At 47.0% G+C, this 23171-nt stretch overlaps 1 protein-coding gene across 1 annotated transcript; it reads right to left on the bottom strand.

Moving 5' to 3' along the window:
• Nucleotides 1–565: 565 nt before the first annotated feature.
• LOC142573199 (uncharacterized) lies at nucleotides 566–22528 on the bottom strand. Its single transcript, XM_075682787.1, has 5 exons — nucleotides 22373–22528; nucleotides 5251–5300; nucleotides 4736–4773; nucleotides 3181–3385; nucleotides 566–2082 (listed from the first exon to the last, which is right to left on the bottom strand). The coding sequence occupies exons 2-5, from the start codon at nucleotides 5270–5272 to the stop codon at nucleotides 1904–1906; spliced, it is 444 nt and encodes a 147-aa protein (XP_075538902.1). The 5' UTR covers nucleotides 5273–5300; nucleotides 22373–22528; the 3' UTR covers nucleotides 566–1903.
• Nucleotides 22529–23171: the final 643 nt, after the last annotated feature.

Below are 23171 nucleotides of genomic sequence, written 5' to 3'. Positions count from 1 at the left end.
GCGCGAAAAGCGCTGTCAAGCTCCCCCAGCACAGTTTTAAAAACGAAGCTTTTCTTGGCGAACCACACCGACTTTCGTGTCCGTGGCTGCGGCCTGGCCTCGCTGTTCCCTTGCCGAATACGCCAACCAATCCCAGCAGAGTACGCACCACGCTCGCCGCTGGGTGCCTTGCACCACCACCAGATGGCTCTCGCATCCATGGCAGCGGCGGCCGTGCGGAGGAAAGAAATAAAAGATACGCGAAAGCTCGTCTTCGCGGTTATCAGGGAGTAAACGCTCCTTGCGGATAGAATGGATTCGAATATAGCCATGTACGTGCGCGCATGCTGTCTCCGAAACCATGATGTGTTCAAGGCGTCCGTCATACTCGCTAGTAGTCAGCAACTCTGCTTAACTCAGTATAATTTGTGTGTGCCGGCACTTGTGCATGGGTGTGTGTGTACCAAGTTTCCTTGTCGATCAGTCTTCTACAGTGTCGACTGAAAGAGCCAGGGAGAGCCATGAATTTCCCGCACACAGCCATTGTGCTGATCCACTTTGAGAAATAAAGGAATCCACGAGGAAGTTATGCACCATCATGCTTTATTGATGATTGAAACTTGATTGAGTGACAATTTACGTTTTCATATTGCGCAGTCAACGAGATCGAGCATGTACACTTCCTTCTGAGTACAACAAGCGAACGGAATGGCAGCATTTCAACATTCCTGCATGACTGCGACGTCTAACAATGCCAAAATTGTGCAAACGATGATATGTATTGCTTTATAGCTAAACATAATGTGCAAGAAAATGATAGTAATATTGTGATGGAATCACAAGCGTTTGGCAGCTTTAGTTAGCGAACGTTTCTTTTTTGCTATTGCTATTGAACACTTTTAACAAATAATAAAGCAAACAATAGCAACAACAGAAGACAACAACATGGCAATAAACAGCACAAGAAACAAGCACCATATTCACAAAGTTCTCCTTTTGCAAGATCTGCTGACGACCTGCTTGGTCCGCTGACTTCAGCCTGTTTGCTATTATCATTGCCCAACCTCATGAGCCGCTAATTGCGTAAGAAGCGCTCCGTGAATTTGGGTCCCATCTCTCATGTTCGCACTGATACGTACAAACCTTGCATAACTACTGGAGAAAGTAGCAGTTAACGCACATGACGCAGATTGGCCAGTATAGTTCACGGTTGCGTTCTTGGGCTTCTAGTTAGTCACAAAGTACGCCTTTGAATGCAGGCCTTCTTGCTGTGCGAAACTTGGTGACATGTCCCGACTAAGAGGGGATACAGGCAGTATTTAATTCCTTACTTCAAAAGTATTGTTAGATGTCCCGAAAACCAACACAGCGCCCAGCATAGAAGCTGCAGGCCGATATCTGACCGCAATAGAAGCAACGATGACATTAGCATCGCGAACTCCATTTCCACAGCGAGTGTCAATAAAACGTAACTTATAGACATTTCTTATAAAAATGGTGCTGTATGTATCGCCGAATACTGGCACGTATAGTTTAATCCGTTCAAGATCGTTTTATTTCTTATCTCCCTTCCTCTTGTTTGCGACTACCGGTATGACGGCAAAAATACCTTCGCTTTACACGAACGGCAGAGCAAGACCACGTCTTTGATATACAATGATCCAATCTGTTATTAAGGGCTATGTCCCACAAATGGCCTAATGCCGAACTAAGGGTCGCCGTGCGTGAAGCCGCAGTTCCGAACAAGATGTTGCGCAACTGAACCCAGCAGACGCCACCGTCACCACAACACAGTTTGTTCCAAGGGGATAGGAGCAACCGTGGCAATGCGTACTGGGTAGTGCGGCGGTGAGAAATTGGCATCAACGGGAGACCTGGCGCTTCCAGTTCGCGCTAGTACAGCTGCTGGCCGTCCAGGAGGTGCCTAGGCCTTGCTCTTCCTGGCGCCAGCGATGAGTGCGGATGCCTTCTCGACGTCCGCGTCCGTCAGGAATGGAGCGTCCGGAATGCCAATGTTGTCGTTCACGTAGAAGAAGTCGGGCGCGTTCTGGCACGGCACAGCGTCCTCCGGGAAGGCGCACGTCAGGCTCAGCTGGTTGAACACTGCGCCACAAAGTTTGGTTCGTGTTCAGTTAGGAAGCGTTTCTCGAAAATTCGCTTACACAGGACGTACGTTGCTTCTATTCCAGAGAATAGAATGGAAGCCTTTGAATCACATGACGCGTGCATGTGGACTCCAAAAGAAAGTTTTTTGCATTCGCCACAGTGAGAGTAAGAGAAAGGGAAGTGTTTATCAGCCGGCGGCAAGGGGATTGGAAAGAGCGTTATGGTACCAACTAGTATGATGTGGTTTGTAAATATTTTTGTGATTAACTGCTGACAATTAGCTTGTATATATTATGGTGGGTTGCCAGCTATCGCAGGTAGCACTGCTTGTGATGCACTAGAAAACAAAAATGAGGATACCTATAGCGGCTAGTTTTCAAGGCAAGCAATATTGGGCTCGGTCGGTTCTACTTTCATTTAAAAGGTTGTTTTGCAGCATATCATGATGAAGCGAGAAGAAAATAGCACGAAGAACGAGCGATGTTGTAAGGTAAAGCTGGCTCTTGTTTGCCCGACGGTGATGCATCTGCGGGCGTTCATCTTTAGGCCGAGCAACAGACATTGTTGACTCCTCCGTATGGCGTGTACCTTTCTTAGAAAGCGTGCTCAGTGGAAGAGATGGTTACAAGTACAGTCAACCACGAAAGTTTACGGAACGCAGGTTCCACGACAAATGATTATTTTTGCTGTGAATGGTTGACATTTTTGATATAATGATTCACTCCGTATGTTGAAAAAGTTCTATCGCTACAAACACTGAATTCGTCGGTACGCACACAGGATTCGCAGGCGTTCAAATTTTTCGCAGACCCCGTGGTCCGTAAACTCTTGTGACCGACTGTACATAAGTCTCCGCGATACACATCAGTAGGTATAGCGGAAGGTGGGGATCATGAAAGCAGAAGTTATAGTCCAGAGCCCTCGAGGAATAAAGGCCCACAACGTCCAGGAGGCATCGCCCAACACGTTCGAGGTCAGGAAACAGCCAGAGAAGACACGGGGCACTCGATGTATGCAGATAGGTCTGATCAAGTGAACACTGAAGGTCTCATGGGCAAGCATACAAGACTTTATAGGGTTCGTGACTGTACTCACTGGTCTGGTTTCCGCAGAAGAAGCTGAACTGCTGGACCTCTGTGTGCCCGTCCGCGTGCGTGACAACATTGCAGACGTGGAAGATGAGGCATTCGTTGTCGACATCGGCGAAGTAGCCATTCTTGGCCGGACACTCGAAGGTCGTCTTGATGCTGCCCACCACCAGCTCGGCGCCGTCCGGAAGTTCGTAGGCCGCCCGCTTGCTCTGCAGCACAGGGCACCAGGCGAACAGGCTTGTTTACTTGCCTTGTTTACCCGCTTGTTTACCCGTGAAAGACAATGAACACTAGACGGAGCACGAGGCCCAACACCCACAAAAGCGAGGAACAAAAAATATAAACCACAGAACTTTAAAACTAGATGATTATAAGGAAGTGCAAGAAAGGCGTTTCTGGCAAAAAGAAGATGTCCTTGCGTAGCCCGCGTCTTTGCTCGGGAGATGACATATCGCTGTTGTTTTGGTTTAGAGAGCTTCTGGGGTTGCAGTAATGATAACTGAGCTGGTTCGTGTTTTCTTCATCGCGTCCACCATTGTTTCAATTGGAGCGCGCGTACAACATGCAGAATTAGATGCCAAGGCGAGTGGAGAATTCGAGTGACGGATGGATGTCGTGCAGGTAGAGTTATATGGAGTATATGGTGCTGTTAACGTAGGAGTTAAGGTATGTAAAATTAACTGGTAGAGATTACGAAACATAATGCCCAAATAAACATTGTAACGTTCCTGCATTCATTAGCTCGCGTAACTGTGCAGTGCGCGGAATTGTCCAATGCGCGGAAGTGGTATTCAGAACTTACGACGAAGTTCAAATGCGATATCGAAGCACGTCAGTTAGTTGGAAGAGATCCGAGGAATATAGTTAGAAACACTGTATCTTGCAGGGATAGTTGTGTATATCGGCCGGCTCGGCAGGAGTTACTTAACGCATAAATTACAGGCCTGGGCCCATCTTCACAAAAAAGTTCAGACGCTAGAATTGTTCGCAAGTGTGAATTCCGGCAAGCCGTATTTCTGGACACATCATCAGCGATGGCGACAGACCAATAACAAGGAAGCGCTCACGAACGATGAACATCGTGAGTCTGACCCCTGTTTCCTTTCCGCCTTTCCTGCCTTACGTTATGCTGGCCGAAGCAGTCAAAATAGACTTAGTGAGAGCATACTGTTCCTTCGGGACTAAAAATTGAAAGCCCACAATATGTGCCTGCAACCTCTGCAAAGCGCCATTAAAGTTGCGTGCCTCATACTCGGTCGGCATGTAAGTGTTACGGTGCACTATAAGTGAAACCGGCTAACCGCAACGTTATCAGCAAGACTTACTGTTTATGTTTCAGCATTACAGGCGCGACTTATTCGATAAGAGCGAGATACAAAGGAAAAGCAAAGAGCTAGGTTAATCAGAAAAAGTGAAAGTGTATGGTCTCTGTGACTTCAAGTAGTCACCGTTATACTAATCCGATAATCCAACTGGCTCTCAACAGTGCCAGTAAACAAGCCAGACAAGCTCTTTCCTTTTTATTGATTAAGCGAAAAATTTCTACAAGTCATGCTTACCCTAGGCCTGGCGGTGACGGCCGCGGCAACAATGAGAGCTGAAAAAGGAGGAGGAGGGAAACATCCGCTTTCAAGAGAATCAAGTATTCGACTTCATTTGGTTGACACTTGAAAGGTAATTCTCGCATTGGAAGGCACACTGGGTGATCTCGCGCGGAAAAATGGCAATGTTTGTAGATAAGCGTAGCTCTCATATCACGTACATGGACAAATTGTGAGCAAGTGACCACTAAAGTTACGCATGGCGCAGTGTCTTCGATCGATATATCCATCAGGCCGGGTGCACTGTAATCACTGTCGAAGACCGGAGCTGCTGACGAAGCCACCTGGAACTCACTCTACTTTCTGGTATGCCTGTGACGTGAACATTACTTCACTATTTTAGGCTGCTTTTTCCTATCGAGTTAATTTAAAGATTCTCCGCAGTTTTACTCCACAACATTTTGCACGTTTTGATTGTAGGTATTCGCATGTAACTTTTACGTGGTTAGTTGGTTTAGTCAGGTTATACTTACCGACTGCAATGGCGAACTTCATGGCTCCTATTTTGTGTTGAATGGTAGATCTAAAAAGGAGAGGAGAGAAGGCGAAAGCAAAATTCAACATCCACGAATAAAACCAGCAGTCCAGGCATTCATTACTTTCACACACAAAAAACAGTAGTTGCAGGTTGGTCTGAGTTAAACCAAAACGAACAGGAAGAAGGATGAGAATCGCAACGATATTCATGAACTTACATTTATGCAGTTGCGGTATTTACATTTTTACACTTTCGTAGAAGAGCCTGTGGATTTTACAAGTATCTATACAGAAGTATTGGAACCGAGGGGCCCTGATTTTTGAAGGCCACAACCATATGAGCCCAACGGACATTCATACAAAGGAAAGCAATTGTTTGTTTCATTGAAATATAGAAATGATAAAAAAGGGAAATTTTTTAATCTTACATTTCAATTAGGTACGCAATTAATTCCCCCTATGTTTTTCTTTGCATCACTGTCGGTTCGCCTGATGGGGTTGTGACACATAAGGCACAAGCACACGCGCTCTACCATAAACCAAAGAAGCGTGCTTGTGAAAGAAGTTTGTGTATATATACATACTGGATAGGGGTACTGAATGCTTTATTCATCCCAGTCAATTAAGGACTATAGCCAAAGGACAATTATGTAAGAAGGCACCAATTCTACCAGTCCGCCTAGATAGCTTTTTACCAGAGGAAGGTGAGAACAAAGTACAAGTCGTTTGTGCACTTTGAAGATATTATTTTCAGTGTAACCAGTGCAATTAGTTCTCTCCACTGCGTGTATCTGTGCAAAATCACCAATGTCAGGAAACCGACTTCAAGAAGAAATAATGCATCTCCTCAGTTCACATGTAGACAGGATGTCAGTGTATCAGAAAGAATGCATACATGGCTTTGACGTGTCGCAAGTTTTCAAATCGAACAGGGCAGCGATCTAAGGTAATTTGTGTGCTTGAAGCGTTCTTGTTTATAATGACAGCTGAATGAGTTTCTGATGACTGTCGAATAAACAGGAATATTGGTGACACTTGTAATGCTATGGGAAGCAAGATTAAGTCCGACTGCGCAAATACCACGGATCAACCTTGCCTGTTCCATAGGTGCCTCCACTCTTTTCGTATTCATTGTTGTTTTTGTTGTTGCATTGATTTTTTTAGTCGCTCGTGAGATAGATGGCATGAGCTTTAAGCATGCGAAAATATAAATAGAATGAATAAACAATGCATTTACGTTATGATTCTCGTTTCGTGAAAGAAACAGAATGCCCAGAATCAACATATTCATTGTCGTATATATGAACGGACTAGAAGATGGACTTTGTGTGTGCAACCAATAGAATGAACACGCTATAAGACGACCCCACGAACATGCAAAACACCTCATTGAGACTTCTGGTCCATGAACATGATATCTCGTCAGAACATTTCAATCTATATTAAACAAATATGTTCCGAGAAATCTGAAAGAAATGGCAAGGAAATATAATTTTTCTGGCAACAGCGTCCGGGAGCCTGATTTTAAGGACAAGCATATTCACAGGAAATGATGAAGCTTTCTTTGAGCACTCATGGGGCCGCGTAACGTAAGGCTATGTGATTCTAACTTCATTCCCATCTCCTGACATCAAATTTACGTAGCCGCTGACGCCAGCATCGGGCGGTGACTCGCAGCCTTGTTTGGACATGCCAGTGAAACGCTCTCCTCGTTCAGAGGAGAGCGTTTAGAGGATAGCATTGTCTCCTTCACACGTTTTTTCTTATCTGATTGGATGACAAGGGACGAGGAGCGCGCAATAGTGGAGGGGGTTTCACTGGGGCAGGGCTAGCGCCATGGAAGTAGATAACCAGAGGAACGAGGCCCTGCCGGCATCTGCGATTGGTCAGCGTCCACTCGCTTAGCTTTCGGTCGCTGGTCAGAAAATCACGGCGGCGTGCAACGGGAGGGTAAAGAATGTCGTTGCGAATTCTCAGCGAAGTCTAGTTGGGAAAGGGATGTTTGCGCGACGAAAGGGCTCGACAGCGTTCTAATTTCACGCGAAGGTTGCTGTTGCACGAAGACAAACCCATTCTCCCCGCAACTCCGACTAGCCAGTGCCAGAGTGTACGGCGGGAAGCTATCTTTGATTCCCTTCGGAACAGGGCAGTCTCCGGCTATACCGAAAAAAATTTCGGTTTTGTTCGGCCTATTAATGCATCTTTAGTGCACGCGCTTCTCTTTGACGCAGTGAGTTATCGCGGTTTTGTGACGTCGTGTGACAGATAGGCGAAGTGGCCGCAGCCCGAAACATTTTGACCCGTAGCGGAGGGCTGATGGCGAAATAGGCGTACGATCGATTTCTTTTGTTGTTGTTGTTGTTGGACCGAGCCATGCATTATCAGTGTGCGCACGTCATATCAGACGGGAAGCTTTCGCGATTTTCGCAACGTTGCATGACGTGGCAGGCGAAGTGCAGGTGGCCCAACAATTTTTGACCAATCGCTGAGAAACAGTGGCAGAAATGGATTGGAAACAGAATGAAATAGCTTTACGGTATATTGACAATGGTGTGCCAGTAATGCAAAGGGTCAATTACCCTACAAACCGTATTTCAGGGCCGATATAGCTTGATATAAAGAAAAGTTCAAAGCGACTTCATGTACATTGTTCAGTCAACCTCAATAGCTTACCGACCACGAGTAGCCTCAAACAGTGGTCAATAAGATCGAATATCACAATGTTGCTCACACACACTAGTAGACGCTGTAAATGCGAATATTAGGTTGCGTTGTGAGGATGCGCACATGGTCAGATTTTTCACAGATCTCGTGTTCCGTAAAATTTTGTGCTTGACTGTACATCATATGCAGTGGTTATTTGCCCGAACGCACTTTATGGTTTAGCGAGCGGTACGTCGTATGTTTTTTTTTGTCTTTCCATTACTGGACTTCTCTACGGTTTATTCGTTATATTTCGAGTCATTTCCAAGGCTTAACTATGCACCCACTGTCAACTCTGTTACAACCCTAAGGATGGAATGCCGTACAAAACATTAATTTCAGTGTTTCAGTTCTTTTTCTTTGGTCGGACTTAACTTTGGTAAAAACAGTCATACTGAATTCTTACAGTGTTTAAGGGCGAACGAAGGGCGTATTTGGCAGGTTACGCCTTGTTGATCTGTAAGGGTGGGTAGCGGTATGTTATTTTGGGAATTCTGTAAGGCGATATTCTTATTATAAAATTATTTTTGCAAATATTTCCCTTGCGATAAAGCTTAGTTAACAATTATATGTTCTTCTCTAACACACGAAAGCATTCACAAGAGGCTTTGCATATGTATGGAAATGACCGCGCATTTATGCAGGTCACTCTGCAGCTCGGCTTTTCGACTGGTTCCCTCGATTTTGTGGCTATAAATGCCGGTTGGTATTCTGGCAAGCGGCCGGTGAATCGCAAAAAGGGAGTGAGAAGGAACCTGAGCTATACTTGTCATTTGTGTGCGGTCATGTGCGCGCTTTTCTACGGTTCATTACTCGCGCACTCACACATTATAAATTTAGTATCGATACTAATGGTGAGTTCGCACCAAAATGGTATAGATATGGTCGCATTGTATTCTTGATTTCCTTTGTTTAGAGGATGAGTCACAGGGGATGTGGGGTTCTTCACAGTGGATAGATTATGTTTTATCACCTTGTAAATTATAGTTTATTTCTGCCGGAAGGGTGTAATTGTATTATCTCACTCAAAAGAATCTCAAGTTTTTAAGGGTATAATTTTGGGAATTCTACCTTGGAAATGTATGTATCTCCATAGGTAATACCCAATTCTAAGGGTGTAGGTGTATGAGTTATATACGCACAAATATACCCTTAGGTGCAAAATGATTTAAAGTGCTGCTATTGAGAAGTGCCTTTTTTAATTCATTACTGATTAAAATGCTTGCATAATATTTCAGCGAGCATATTTCGACGGCGAGGTTGCGTTAATTGCCAAATATTTTTCTTTAATGTCTTCTAGCTTTAGAGCGTGGCGCCCGTTCCTGCGCTGAGCGTCGCTCGGTGTAATCGAGCGAACACGGAGCGGGGGATGAAAGACGGCGATAGCGAAGAGAGCGCGAGGAGAAAAATGGAGGAGAAGGGTGCAGCGGCTACATGAGTAGGAAAGCGGAGGGGGAGAGCATGGTGAAAGGGGGAGGAGGAAAGCGGAGTGCCGAACGAGACGCTCTCAACGGCGGCGACGAAGGGGGCTATTCGGTAAGTGTCCACTAGTGGATATGTCCATTTCGTCTGCTGATAAAGTGCTGATAGTTCCTCAAAGAGTCCTGCTGCGGTAACCTCACTAGACAGAGTTCGGCAATTAAAGGTTGCAAGGGTCAGTTTCCATTGGCGGCCTATCCGAACACGGAGATTCTTAGCACCCTCTGCTGCGTTACAGGTCCGACCGCCGCCTTGGTCAGGTGCTCCGCAGCTCCTGGGGACTGAGGGTCATGGGTTAATTCTAGAAATCATTCGGGAGGTAGTGTCCGAATACTGCGCCAGGGAGGCCAGTTCCTGTTCTGATGAGAGTGTCTCTGTTCAAGGTTAGTGGGCCTTCCTAATTTGGTTGTACCTGGATTATCATAGTCTCAGTCGCTCTCGGCATCTTTCGCTGGTGTCAGGCGTCACTCCAGGCCTGTAGATGTTGAGCACTGGAGGAGCAGCGTTAAAGAAATGAAATGCCAACCTACATAAACTCCGTAAAATAAATCCAACCAGATTTTTGGACGTCTGTGTCCGTGGTGTTCTAACATACCTACACTACAACATATCCCATGGGAGTGTCTGGAAAGGTCTTCACATATCACTAGCCCATACATAAATGCACACCCACTCGTGTTTAATAGTCAGTGGGAGGCATGACTTGCGTACGAGGAAATGGAGAGCCAAGTGGCTCTCCTGGAACAAGCCCAGCGAGACGCTCGTGCCAGTGGAGCCCTGGACTAAGGGCCCAACCACGCTCGCCTAATTTTCTTTTTGAGAAATAAAGTTTGTTTCCTTCCTTCCTTCCTTCCCTCCTATCTTTTTCCTTCGTTCATGTTCGTAAGCGTACAACAGCGCGACAGAGCCAGATTTCCCTCTAGCTAATATAGTGTGGAACTCTATGGAGCCGGGCATGTTCAGAAATAAACAAAAAGATTATCGCGCGCTGCCCAGCTTCACATGCGAGTTCTCGACAGAGCGGCTAACTTAGCCCTTTAGCTCCTCCTTGAATGCGCAGGCTACGTCGTCGTCCCTCATAACTTTACTCTTTCCATGACAAGCGCTGTGCGCAAGTACAGTTGTTGCCAGGTGTGCAAAACCAGATCTAGACATTTGCGCCGTCGCGCGTTCCTCAGGGACGTTAGATGCGCTGGTTAGACGGATTCCGCTCGCAGTCGGATTCCGCGCCAACCTCTCTTCTTGCGTCCGCCGACAGCCACTCGCTCCCCTTGTTTCGCACGATTCCGCGGCTGCGCGAGCGGCCGGAAGTGGTCGCGGAAGCTCCGCGTCGTCGTCGCGCGTATCCGCGGCGTTTCGTGGGCGCCCCGACGTCGCGACCGGAGGGCGTGTCCTTCTCGTCTAGGATGGCCGAGCGGGTCCCTTCTTCCGCGTGCGCGCACTCTCGCCTGTCACTTTCGCGAGGCGAGCCCACCGTACCTCAAACCAGAGAAGTCGCCCGCCCGCCCCGCTCCACAATGGCCGCGGCCGAGCGCAGCGCCCTCTCCCCCCCAACGCGGGAGGCGGCTTTCGATTCCACGCGAGCAGCGCCTTCCGACGTGCCGCTCATCGGCAACTCATTACCTGTCCCGCATTGTTTTTTTTTGTATATTTTCGAGCATTGCGTCATTCATTGAGGCTTTTTAGATGATTATGTCGTGAGCCTCGAATGACTGTTCCGCATTCGGCTCTGACGTTTTGACGTTGTGCACCTCAATGCTGCTATGCCCAGATTCAATCTATGGACGTCGCATCCTTTTGTTCCTGGTTTTGATTTGTTATTATATAGTTCTTTATTTGCTCCATCGGTGTCCGCTCTGTGATACGCTTCCACGGGTGCCCAATAGCTAATTGCTTAGCGCTCGAATTTCGTCTCGAGCTGCAGTACACCCGAGCTACCTCGAAGTAGTGCCGCGCTACTTGAGGTGGCGCGTTCGACCCCGACCCCGTCTTCGGGACTGCAGCCAACGTGGTACAGTGACGTGGTACAGTGACGTGGTACAGTGACGTGGTACAGACGTGGTACAGTGACGGAAGGTGACGAAAACGGCTCCGTCGGTCGGAGCGCGACCCTTGCGAGCGAGGGCGCAGCTCTGCGCACAACAAGCGAGGTCCGAAACGAAGCGTGCTGGTTGTCAGTACGAAAGCTCGACTGTTCCGACTCCAGCGCAGGAAAAGGCAGCCGAAAACATAAGAGGCTCTAAACCAACGCAGTTGTTATTCCCCAAACGTTCGATTATTTCACGCACATTGCTCAGGCAACAAAAAAATACGTGATTTAGGTCCAGAAAAATATAAATATATGCCCCGACTTTCACTTTCTCAAGCGTGGTGTGATTACACTGTGAGTCTTAAGTTGTGAGGACCTAGGCACTAGGTGAATTATTGTATAAGGCATTAGGCGTACCTAGGGATAAAACATAAGGCTGAATTATTTTGTGACGAATTACGTCTGCCTAAGGACTAAACCCCAATAAACCTAGGAACGTAAGAATAAAAGCGCAGCTAAGTATAGAGCAGCTAATGTACAAACGAATGGACATAAAACAACGTGTATTTTCTGCGATCCTTAACTCCCGATTTTCTCCCCTGTCAGTTGTCTTGGTGGGAGTAATAAAGCTGCAGGTGGCGTCTTCAGCACGATGGTGATTGATTAGCAAACAATCACATACTTACAAATCAATGTTTAGTGCAGCGAGATCCTGTTCGTTAACGATGTTTCACTGGCTTAAATGCAAAGGAGATACCATTATGTTCGTAAGCTCCCCAAGATAAATATAACGCAGCTGTATAGATTTCACGAGGCACAGTTAATCAAAAGTCTTCCGAACCACATTCAGCATGCTATGAGGTAAAAAGAAACATAAAGAAGAAAATAAAAGCTGTTGGCGCATTGTTTTACTGAAAATAACAAAAAAGAAAACCAAAATTCAGCCGCATGAGCGATATTAAGGAACCAGTTAGATTTCCACGTCTGCAAGTTACGGAGCTGTGCCGAGAAAGTCCAGTTTGGGACCACTATCAAAGTGTCGTCGAGACGACGTTACTCGATCTGACGCCATCGGTTACCGAGCCACCGCGCGCGAGATTGGGAGAACCCTTCCTGCTGGCAGCCAGTCCTCGCCCACATCGTAGCGCCCATCAGCCGCACCTAAAATGGCGCGGGCAATCGGTGCGCGTACAGCGTTCGCCTACCGCGCATCGTTAAGGGAGCGCCGGACCTTGCGACGACCTTGCCAGCGAGGACGAAGGCAGCGCGCGGCCGAATAGCCATTACCTTGCCCTTTGCGTCGTGCCGTCCGTTTACGAGGTTTTCCCGGAATCTCGAAACGTCCGTCCACGCGTGTGTGTTTCAGACGCTCCCTGCGCGCAACTCGACAAAGTTCGCCCGCAGCCGCAGCGTTCCCTCGCGCCTGCGCTTTCGACGCGCCGTCGCCTGCAAGATTCCCCCGCGCACGCTCCCGGCGGTTGCACGTTCCTCGCCGGCGAATGCAAGCGAGGCCTTGACACTCGGGGTGACCCAGCCCACGCGACGCCGTGCGCGTTCGTTCGGCGCGATTAATCGCGCAAAGCGGAGCAGCCGCCAGGGGCGCAACACGAACGCGGTCTTGTGGAGGCGCTGCTCCATAGAGCACTCTATGCGCTGCTCGACGCGGACGTCGCCCGAACGCGGGCGCAACCGTCGGGGGAAAAAAGAATCGCGCACATTACGCACGTCGATTTGCAACGCACCGACATGTTGCACTTAGATCTTCAACGGCAGTATTCATTGATAACCATCTATCTGTATCTGCGGCGCCACATTGGTTATTTATTCGTCGGCATGATGTACCCGCGACAAAATAAAAATACATGGTCGCTTCAGCGTGCGACAAAGAGGGGAATGGGAAAGCCTCCTCTCTCGAGAGATATTCATTAAATTACTTGACATTCTCACTGGAATGCCGTTGTTACTTCTTATTACTTATTTTCTCGAACTAAAGGTCGTGCGTTTGAGTGGCCCAATTGACTATATCTTTATGAACTTTGCGTATTTGTTTTTTGCATGATTAGCGGCATCGGAGGCCGATGTGGAAGAGGACGACGACGAACGCGCGAGCAGTGAGTGGCACGAGCGCATGTCTGCGCAAATCGAGCTCACGTGACCTTCTGTGCCGCACGCCGCCTTTTTCACACCATCGGGGGTATGAGCCACTTAAGGATTTCGCCTTTAGAGGAAGCTTTAGCTCGGGCCCAACTCCGACGCGGCCTATTCAAATGCACGTAAAACGCAAAAACCTTTTTGTGAGATAACCCCTGGACCAATTTTAATGAAATTTGTTGCATTTGAAAGAGAAAGCTGAATTCTAGTGACTGTTGGAAGCGGAATTTCGATTTAGGGCTTGACTTTTCTTAAAAAGATCTTCAAATATTTGACCGTGTGAAAAAAAATAGAAGCACGAAGTTTACAAATTCGTAGCTCTGCACAAAGAACCGATATCGCGGTTGTGTAAACGGCATCCATTAGACCATTCAAAGCGGACAAATTTGATATGTCATTTTACATCTTACGTGAATTTGTTACGTTAGTTACAAGGGTTCTGCAAAAGTTGTATTCCCCTATTACTAAAATTTTTATATTCATTTATAACATAACAATTTTGTCCGCTTTAGATGTACTATTAGATGCAGTTCACGGAATTGTATTATCAATTTTCGTTGCTGAGTTACAGAGTTGTAAACTTGCTAGTTTCGTTTCCTGAAAATGTTCAATATTTGGCAATTTTTAATAAAAAATTGACGGCCTAAATCAGAAATCCGAAACAAACGGTCACTAGAATTTAAGTTTTTCTTTTAAATGCAACAAATCTCGTCAAATTTGGTGCAGTGGTTGCCGAGAAAAACGAATTATCCTTTTATATGTATTTAGATAGGAGCACCCCAGCTAAAGCTTCCTCTTAAATAACGAAATGAAACTAAAAAGCGTGTGCTGCTTGCGCAAAAGCGTAGCTTAATACACGAAAGGAAGACTCCTGCTTTTCCTTTAGCGTTGCCGCATGCTGTCTCGCAGCGACCACGAACAGGCGTCATTTTAATTCGCATTTTATGGATACGAAAAAAAGAAACCGCACGGTACTTTCTCCTGTTCAGGGACCCAGAGGAGTCCAAACTCACTTGCTACGAATAAAGTTTTTCTGTCTGCCTGTCTGTCTGTCAGACAGGCAGGCTAGGACTTGTCGGCGTTTTTGAGTCAAGTCTACAGTTAGGTGAATTGCAACCAACGCTTTGCCAAACGTCATGTGGATGGCCGCGGGTATTCAATCAAATCGAGAAAAGGAAATATAGTCTATAGCAGAGGAATTGATGTATGAATCGGGATGTCGCAGCCCGCATTAGCTACGTTCTTTTCTGTACGAATGCAGTTTAACAGGCCATTCACAGACTCGCTATTTGGAATAATAGGGGCAGGATTGCTGCCTTGGTATTCAAGCTTGAAATTAGACGGTCAAGAAAGTTACCCGCAGATCCGTTTTGCGAGTGTGTGTGCAAAATTATGAGCGACTGATAAGCGCTTAAGTAAGACAAAAGAAGAACAATTGAAACACTGCTTAGAAATGTATTTAAAGAAATGATAAATGTAGAAATATGCGATACTCATGAAATGTGACGAATCAATGCGATCTTCCGCAAACCGACGATAAGCTGGGTTTCAGGAGCAGGTCGGCAGATTAAATCTCCAACGAGAATTGTTCTTCGTTAGGAGCCAAGTGTTTTGATTCCACGAAACGAGCGCTGTTGAAATGGGCACCACCGGTGCCAACGCGAGCGCCTTGGAATTATTCGCGTCTTGCGGCGCGCGAGGCGGCGGTTCGAGCGGGCTTCGGTGGACGGCGCTGTGCACGTGAGCAATCGCGGACGGAGCGACCGCGTTTCGCGGCAATGCCTAAAAAAAGGGGCGACCGAGAGAAAGCGGTCCTTCTCATCATCGGCGTGTGACCCCGGCAGTCGGTGCGCGATGCCTTCCCAGGTTGTCACACGCGGTCCGATGCGCGATATGAATATGCGCGCCCCGAGACACGCCCCGCCTCGCAGGCGGAGGTCGTCGCCGCGCGACAGCGGTCGACCCCAAAGCGACCGCAATCGGGCGCGTCACGTGACCTCGCGTCACGCCGTTCCTTCGGCACCGGGCGGGCCGGCGATGGGGCGCCCGAAAAAAGAGCTGCCGTGCGCGTCGAAGCTCTCGAGGCGGACACGCAGCGGCTGTGCGGGCAGGTGTGGACGGTGTTCCGTTTAAAGTGCTTTCGAGGCATTTTTCCTTTCTTGTGCGCAGTTTTGACGAGAACGTCGTACCGGAATGCCGATTAAGAAGTAATTGCGTGACAGGGCGAATCGGAAGATGGGGGCCTCGCGATAACGGGCGCGACGAAAAGCGAAAATCACAGCACACACTATATAGACTATCACCGCATGATTTACTCTGAACATATTGATTATCACCAGAAACTCGCATTGCACGACAGCAAATGAAAGAAGGGAATTACATTCCTTAGAAAACCCGAAGGAATTTTCGTTCCTGCTGCTCGATAAATAAACCGCCGGTTGGATTCCTAGCCCGTGCGCGTTGTCCTATTTGCCTCTTTCGTTCGTGCGGGTTCGCGTTAACAAGAATCAACTCAGCCCACTTTGTGGCACGTATAGGTACGGAGAACGTGAACCCCATAAAAAGATCTGACGCAGCTTAGAGCAGCAGCAGAATCGCTATTTTTCGCATTTTTCATTGTTTAACAAAGTGGAGACATGACAAGTTGAGAAAGATGGTATCCCGCCAGCGCACATGTTTCTGACCTAAAGGATATTTCCATAGCAAGTTGCTGGATGCCCACCGTTCGGCCCAGAATAATTGAGCATTAACATTCCTATCGCATGCACAAGATAAACGTGAAGCCTTCCGCCGTGTCTAAACTTTGGTGTAACTGCCTCAGAAAGCCGATGAAGTACGCACCGCCACAACTATGCACCTCACTGATGTCGAGAAGAACCCTTACACGTTGCCTCACAGCTGAACTTTTTCCTGCTTTTTAAGGATGTGAATCCTTAATAAAACAGGGTATCGAAGCATACTCAGATCGAATGCCGTTATAACATACGTGAGGCTGAAAAATGGCAGTTTTCGGCCATGAGTAGCCAACGGGCCCACAAAAATGTAAGAACCCCAAGTACGATGTCTTATCGTCTCCGAAGGCATTAGATATGGCCGCCTGATAGGAGAACTGAATCGTCATTTGGTCAGATACGGTTCTCACTTTCAAGCAAAAGTGCAACCGAAAGGTGCGCCATGTAATGCCATTATTTATTTATTTATTTATTTATTTATTTATTTATTTATTTATTCGGTATACCTACATCGCCTGTACGGCATTATCGTAGGGGCGTTAAAATAGAGGTGGTCACAATGGAAACATATTCAGCAACATCAAAAGAATACATCAGTAAATACAACATATATTAAGCACTGAAATTCGCAAAAGCGGAATACAAACTAACAAAGTACAAAACAATGTGAGTAACAAAGTAACCAACTAACAAAAAAAAAAGGTAGCGTATGTGCAGAGATGAATAACAGAACAATCAAAGAATATGGCTCTCAATATCATTTTCAAAACTAGAAGCTGCCATCACTTCATTAGGGAGCTCATTCCAATCGTTAATCCTGTTACAATAACGTTTACAATTGCTTACAATAGCGCCTCCGGCGAAAAAAAGTAGTAATAAAGAAAAGCGTTTCTATGCCCTGGGAAATGGAGAATTGCAACGACTATATTCTTGGCGCCTCACAAAGGCTGGAAGGCGTAATACCTGAACTAAAGTCTTTGACTTCTAGCCACCATTTATGCGCTGTTTATATGCCGGTCGATGCGCACCGACTTTTAGAGCAACATTTTTCTGCTATTATGCAAAAGCGCAATGCCAAGAATCAAATTTTTCGTGACTAATAGTGAGCTTGAGATTCGATAAAAAATGACGCTGAACACTTAGACAAAACATTGGGGACACTGCCTATCTGCACAGAGTACGTTCCACGTTCTTAGAGTGCGTCCTCTTGCGATCGGCCGGACGTGTCTTGCCACGTACTATGCCGCAGGTGTAATGCACGCGCCCTGGTGCATGCCGAAATGTAAGGGAGGACACGCGCACGCGGTCCTACGTTGCTTAGTTGCCGGATTTATTTGTCGATATTTAGCGCATATCCGCTTAGAGGGCTTAAACGAAAGTATTGACTAAGGGGAGCATGCGGTACGGTTCCAGATACAATGACAATGGCGAAAGAAAAACGTCGGCAAAGAGAGAAATAATAACGCATGGAACGAAAATAGCACTACCAACCACGAAAAATAAAGAAAAAGTGAAAGAAAAATAAGAGCCACGAAGAAAGCAGAAAAATATATGCAGAATGAGATTGCCGCATGCTGTTTTGAAGAAGGACATGGCAACAAGTATTTTCCTGTAAAATACTGCAACCAGAGAGGCTAAGCATAAGCTTCCATTATGAAGCCACTGCGGTGTTATTTCTTTTACCAGCCTTTTGAGCCACAGTAATCGAGGCCCTCAAAGTATGGTGCTGTGGAACGTGCGAAAATTGTTGAGTGAAAAGAACCGAGACTGGACAAAAAGAAAATCTGCTGGTGTAAACTGAAGAAAGTCTATATACGAACGCCCGTAACAAAGTCATAACTGATCAGCCTGTCGCATTTACGTAGTAGTTCTCTGCCGTGTACAGGGTAAGAAACGCACATGAACAGACACAGTAAGACTGTAACGGCAAGGTAGCGCGCTTACACTAACTATACGTGTATTTTTGTGTGTTTTCCCTTGCTTCAAATTTGCGCAATAATTACATACTGCAACCACAAACTAATTGTAGCCCCTCAAGATGTTATTCTCGTGTCTTGAACATTCACTGAGATATTGTATGAGTTTAGTAATCTTTTAGTTCCGTGAGAAAAACAAACACCAGGAGGAATTGATCATTATTTGGCATTTTCCTCATTATAACATGTGAATACTTGATGTACACCTCTTGGCATGTTATTTGACCTTGTGCCACGAAACTCCACAAATTATCATCTCTTGAAGTTTCAGTTGTCAGTCGACATCGTTGAAGAACTGATGACAGAATTGAAACGAATCGCGATACTTCATGACGCACCACCACCTACAGTGGGGTGGCGGTTTCCAAACACGTCTCAGCTGTTGAGAATATTTTTGTCTTCTTACAGATATCTGTGCTTTCCTGCTTCATCCCATATTGGACATGTTTCAAACGATGAAATGGTCGAACGTGTGGCGTTTTTAGTTGCCCCATCTGTCTTTACGGCGGCTGTAGTGTAGTGCATACACCGGAATACACACAAACGAGACTCGCACATCAGTTAGTCGTAATAACACTGTAACATCACATCACAGCAGGAGCGCACGAACTCCGCAACACCATAATTTGTCGACCGACAGTTAATTGAGGAAATCGCCTATAGAGTGACAACGTCAATTGATATATAGCGCCTTGCGCAATGAGCAGTTCCTGCGCAAATGATTCAAGGCAGATCATCGGTGTTTTCAAGTAAGTTTTGTTTAAAAGAAAGCATGTTTCAGTAATTACTGTAATAAAATTTGCGGACATCCTGGATTGAATGGATGTCCATTAAAGTAGGCGCGTACCTTTCTGCAAGACAGAAGCGAAGAACGACGGCCTGAGTGTCATGGTTCTCGGGCACTTAAAGCAAACTAGTTTTGTCCTCAAATCAGTGGCCGCAGAGAAGCAAAAATTTAACCATGCACTGCAATGCCGCCTCCACGCTCTCCGCGTTGCTTTTATGCATACATGGGGTGATCCTAGAGGAAGGGCGCCGTTTTGCTTTCAGTTTCCCGTCTTCCAGCACCTGGATACATCTGTGTGAATCAGCATCCTTCTTTTCTCTCTCTCTTTCTCAAAAAAAAAAAGAAAACCCGTGCCCCAATTTTTTATCTTCTCTTCAGATTATTTTAGGCATTCATTACTCAGCACATGTTTCTAGTTGTCTGACATTCATAAGAAGCTGCTCTCCAAACCCGGTGCTCGTGAGCTTTAAATTCGTAAGCATGTTTGTGCTTGGCTAACGTAAGACGTTCAGTCGCTCCATCCGCCCGTCACGTAAGACGATCAAGATGGGGCCCGCAGCAGCGAGCGCATTCACCACCGTGCTTCCTTTCGCTTCAACGCGAACTGAGCGCTGAGAACACAGTGCACACTAAGCTATTGGCACTCGCCGCGCTCCGCACGCATCGCCCTCGTGATAGGGGCCCGCGCGTCTCGCTTGAACGCAAACTGAGCGGCGAGAACGCGCACGAAGCCATCAGCACTCGGCGCGCTCTGTCTGTCTCCATAGCAGATCGATTTCAAGACGGCCATGCGCCGCCACCGCCGGAGTGCGGTCGACCGCGGTTCGCAATGGTTCGACGCGGATGGGCGAGAGGCCAAAGAGCGATCACGGCTCATGGTGATCGGAGCGCACCTGGCGTCGGCACCTGCGGTAGTTTGCCTGCCTCGTTAATTTAGCTTGCGCCACCGTCCGCAGCAGCTCGTGTCGCCGCAGCGCTGTCGTTGATATTCCTCGGAAAAAAGATTCATCGCATTCAGAATAACACCGGAACGAGGTGGATATTTTGCCTGCATTATCTGGCGTATAAATTGGAAGTGCACTTTGCTCGTCTTCTGAATTGTCTTCGGAGTGTGCTATATATTTCCTGACGAATATTTTTAAAGCGCAAAGAAGAGACACGACACAAAAAGGAGGTCCTTTTTGTGAAGACCTTCCTTTTGTGCCGTCTCTTGTTTGCGCCTTAAAAATATTCGTCAAATATGCACCAACTAGGTCCACAGAAAGTTCTTCTATATATTTCCCTCAATTTTATATGCTTGGCGGAGTTTAAAGCAGGAAAATGTACAGAGGACGCTAGTCCCTTCCAAAAGTATTAGTAAAGCAGCGTGTACTGCATTAAGCTACTGTTGCATCAAGACGGTAAGTTGGGCCAGATGGTTGGGATTCACAGTAAGGTTCGCTACAGTGCAACACAAGATACGGACAAAACAGGGAACAAAACGCCGTGTCGTCATTTTATTCCTTTTCTTTTGTCCGTGTCTTGTGTTGCGCTGTAACGAACCTTACTATAAGCTACTGTTGGCTGAGTAGTAGTGTCTATATTTGAAATTATTGACCCTTATTAGTTATTGATCATGTAGGCACGTATAAACAACACGCAGAGCGAAAGTAGGCTAGCAATTGATTCCGGTAAGGCTTACCCGGTTAAGGAGGAGAGACAAAAAACGGGACGCGGAAAATAAACTTGGCTAATTAGTCGCAGTGAAAATTTCTTCAATTTTTAATTTCTACGTGTGCCTCCTTGGTGTAACAGTGGCTGAATAGTGGCTGTAATAGTGGCTTCTGCTTCTTAAAATATTTTCTCCATCATCATCATGCACTTGAGACTGCACTTGGTCACTTGCGTCGCTTGCGGGGGCTGAAACCTTTGTTAGGCTCTATGTCTTTAGTGTCAGCCTACCCTGGCTTGAATGAACCAGAAATAAAACTCAATCCTATTCAACCTAATAGCACTTTTCTTGTTGTATAGTAAAGTCATTAGTGAGAACGGACGAGATAAATTAGACATAGAAGATGTAGAATGCGCTCTAAGCAGCCGGCACAGAGACGGAGCACGAATGATCCCTGTCGTCGTAGTTTTATTCGCGCTAAACCACTCATTCTGGCCATTCGTCGAGCAGTTTGACAGCAAGTCTTCAAGAGACATGAAGGGCTTCAACAAGAGTCTCAACAGTCGCCTTCATCGAGCGAAGTGGGAGCGAGCGTCGAGGAAAAACGTTCAGCAAAAAAGAAGCCGTTGAGCATCGCAAGAAAATCAGAAAGTGAGTTACCACGCTAAAGTAAACATTGACGTAAGCCAAATACGAGAGTCGGATAAGCCATCTACTTAGACGAGAGTGAATGAGAAACCTGTGAGCAAACACGGGAAGCAACTAGGCGCGCAATGTAACTTCATACAAAAAGAGAAAAAGAACCAAACTAAAACTGACACGGAACAAAACAAAAATGTCGGTGCTGCGATCTTATTCGAATACGCCTTAATTCTGTAGTGCTATACTGGGCAGTGCAGCACTGCGCACGCCCACATACTTTTGTTTGCTGTATTGCTGTAGAAGAGAAGTTCGTATATGACAAAGTGACGCGTTTGCGCCACATGCCATTGGCGCACGCCACAGTATGACATGAGTGCTACTTGAGGTGACTTAAGTTCACGCTGTTTGTGTGCTTAAGAGTTCAAAGTGAAGGTAACATTTAAAATGGTAGTGAACGCGGCAATCATAAGAGCGAGGGCCATCTCTGAGCTGCGTTCGGTACAATCACAGAAAGTTGAGCAAGTTGGTAAACAATCATACTACAGGAAGGCAGGCGTGCAGATGCAGCCACAAGCAGAACGTAGTGGACAACACATATGCACGTGCAGCTGTCTTTAACGTCCTACATGTGCCCGCGTTTGCGCGCCTGCTTTTCAGCGCCGTGACTGCACTGCATACGAGCGACTAAAGAGTTCAACACTGACGCAGTAGGCAGAACGCAGACGTTAAGAATTTCAGCAGCGACTCGTTGCGGCTTCTTCTTAATACAGAAAAACTCACGTTGTAGTTGCGTTCGGCGACTATTCATTAATATGATGACAATGTCCTCCGTACGTTTTTACCATTGCTGAATAATTCCTTTACCATTTGCATGAACAAAAAAATTGCTTCTAAACATTTTTTCCGGCGGTTGCAATATAAGCCCAGGTTATAAACAACCCTAAAGGTAGGTGGAATGTGTGTCTCACGAAATTCCGGTGATGCGTCTCCCTTGATCTCCCTTTTCACAGCGCTCGGCCGATCAGCAAGGCAGCGGCGTCCGCTTTAGTCCGTACGGGGCTGTCGAGACGTCACTCTGGCTTCTAGGATGCTCGCCACTCGCAGTTGCTGTCAGTGCTGACCAGGTAGGCTCTTTATATACCGACAACTCTCTCACTTGTTTCGGCGAGATCTCAGTGGGGAAGGAAGGGCTGCGTCACTTCCTCTCGTGCACCACACGTCGCTTTTTCCCAAATCATGTTGCGTCTAGCTCGCCGGCGTTTTCTTGATGCTTCCCTCCTCCTCTGGCGTGCCGTCTCCGTTGTACGCGCTGCTAAAAGGAGACGAGCAGAGCACGTGCATGCACGGCAGCGCGTGAGCCTGCTTTCTTTCTTTCCCTTCGCGCTCTTCTTGGCGGGAGCGGCCTTCACACTTTCACTTCACCAGGCGGCAAGCATGCCTTCCGCGACGTCACGAGCCCTCTGCGCGTCTGAGAGAAAAGGCAGACGACGAGGGCCCGTACCGCGTGGTGGCTGTTTTCTATTCTTTTGTCTTCGACTCGCTCTGGCGAGGTCGGCGAAGGTCTCGTGCCGCACTCCTTTCGTCTGCGATGCAGCGTCGCAGACGAGTCGCTTGACGGACAGCGGCGCGTTGTTCGTCGTTGACCTGCGGACGTGGCCCGGCGCCGGGACAGGACGCGAGATTGGTGTCAAGAGGGCCGCGGGCGGCCGCCGAATCTTGGCCCGTACGCGCGCGCGAACATCTCTGAAAAGGGACTGCGTGCGCGTT

This window comes from Dermacentor variabilis, chromosome 2, assembly GCF_050947875.1.
Source record: "Dermacentor variabilis isolate Ectoservices chromosome 2, ASM5094787v1, whole genome shotgun sequence".
Lineage (NCBI taxonomy): Eukaryota > Metazoa > Arthropoda > Arachnida > Ixodida > Ixodidae > Dermacentor > Dermacentor variabilis.
Note: the sequence above shows the minus strand (reverse complement) of the source record. Positions and strands in the feature narration are given on the sequence as shown.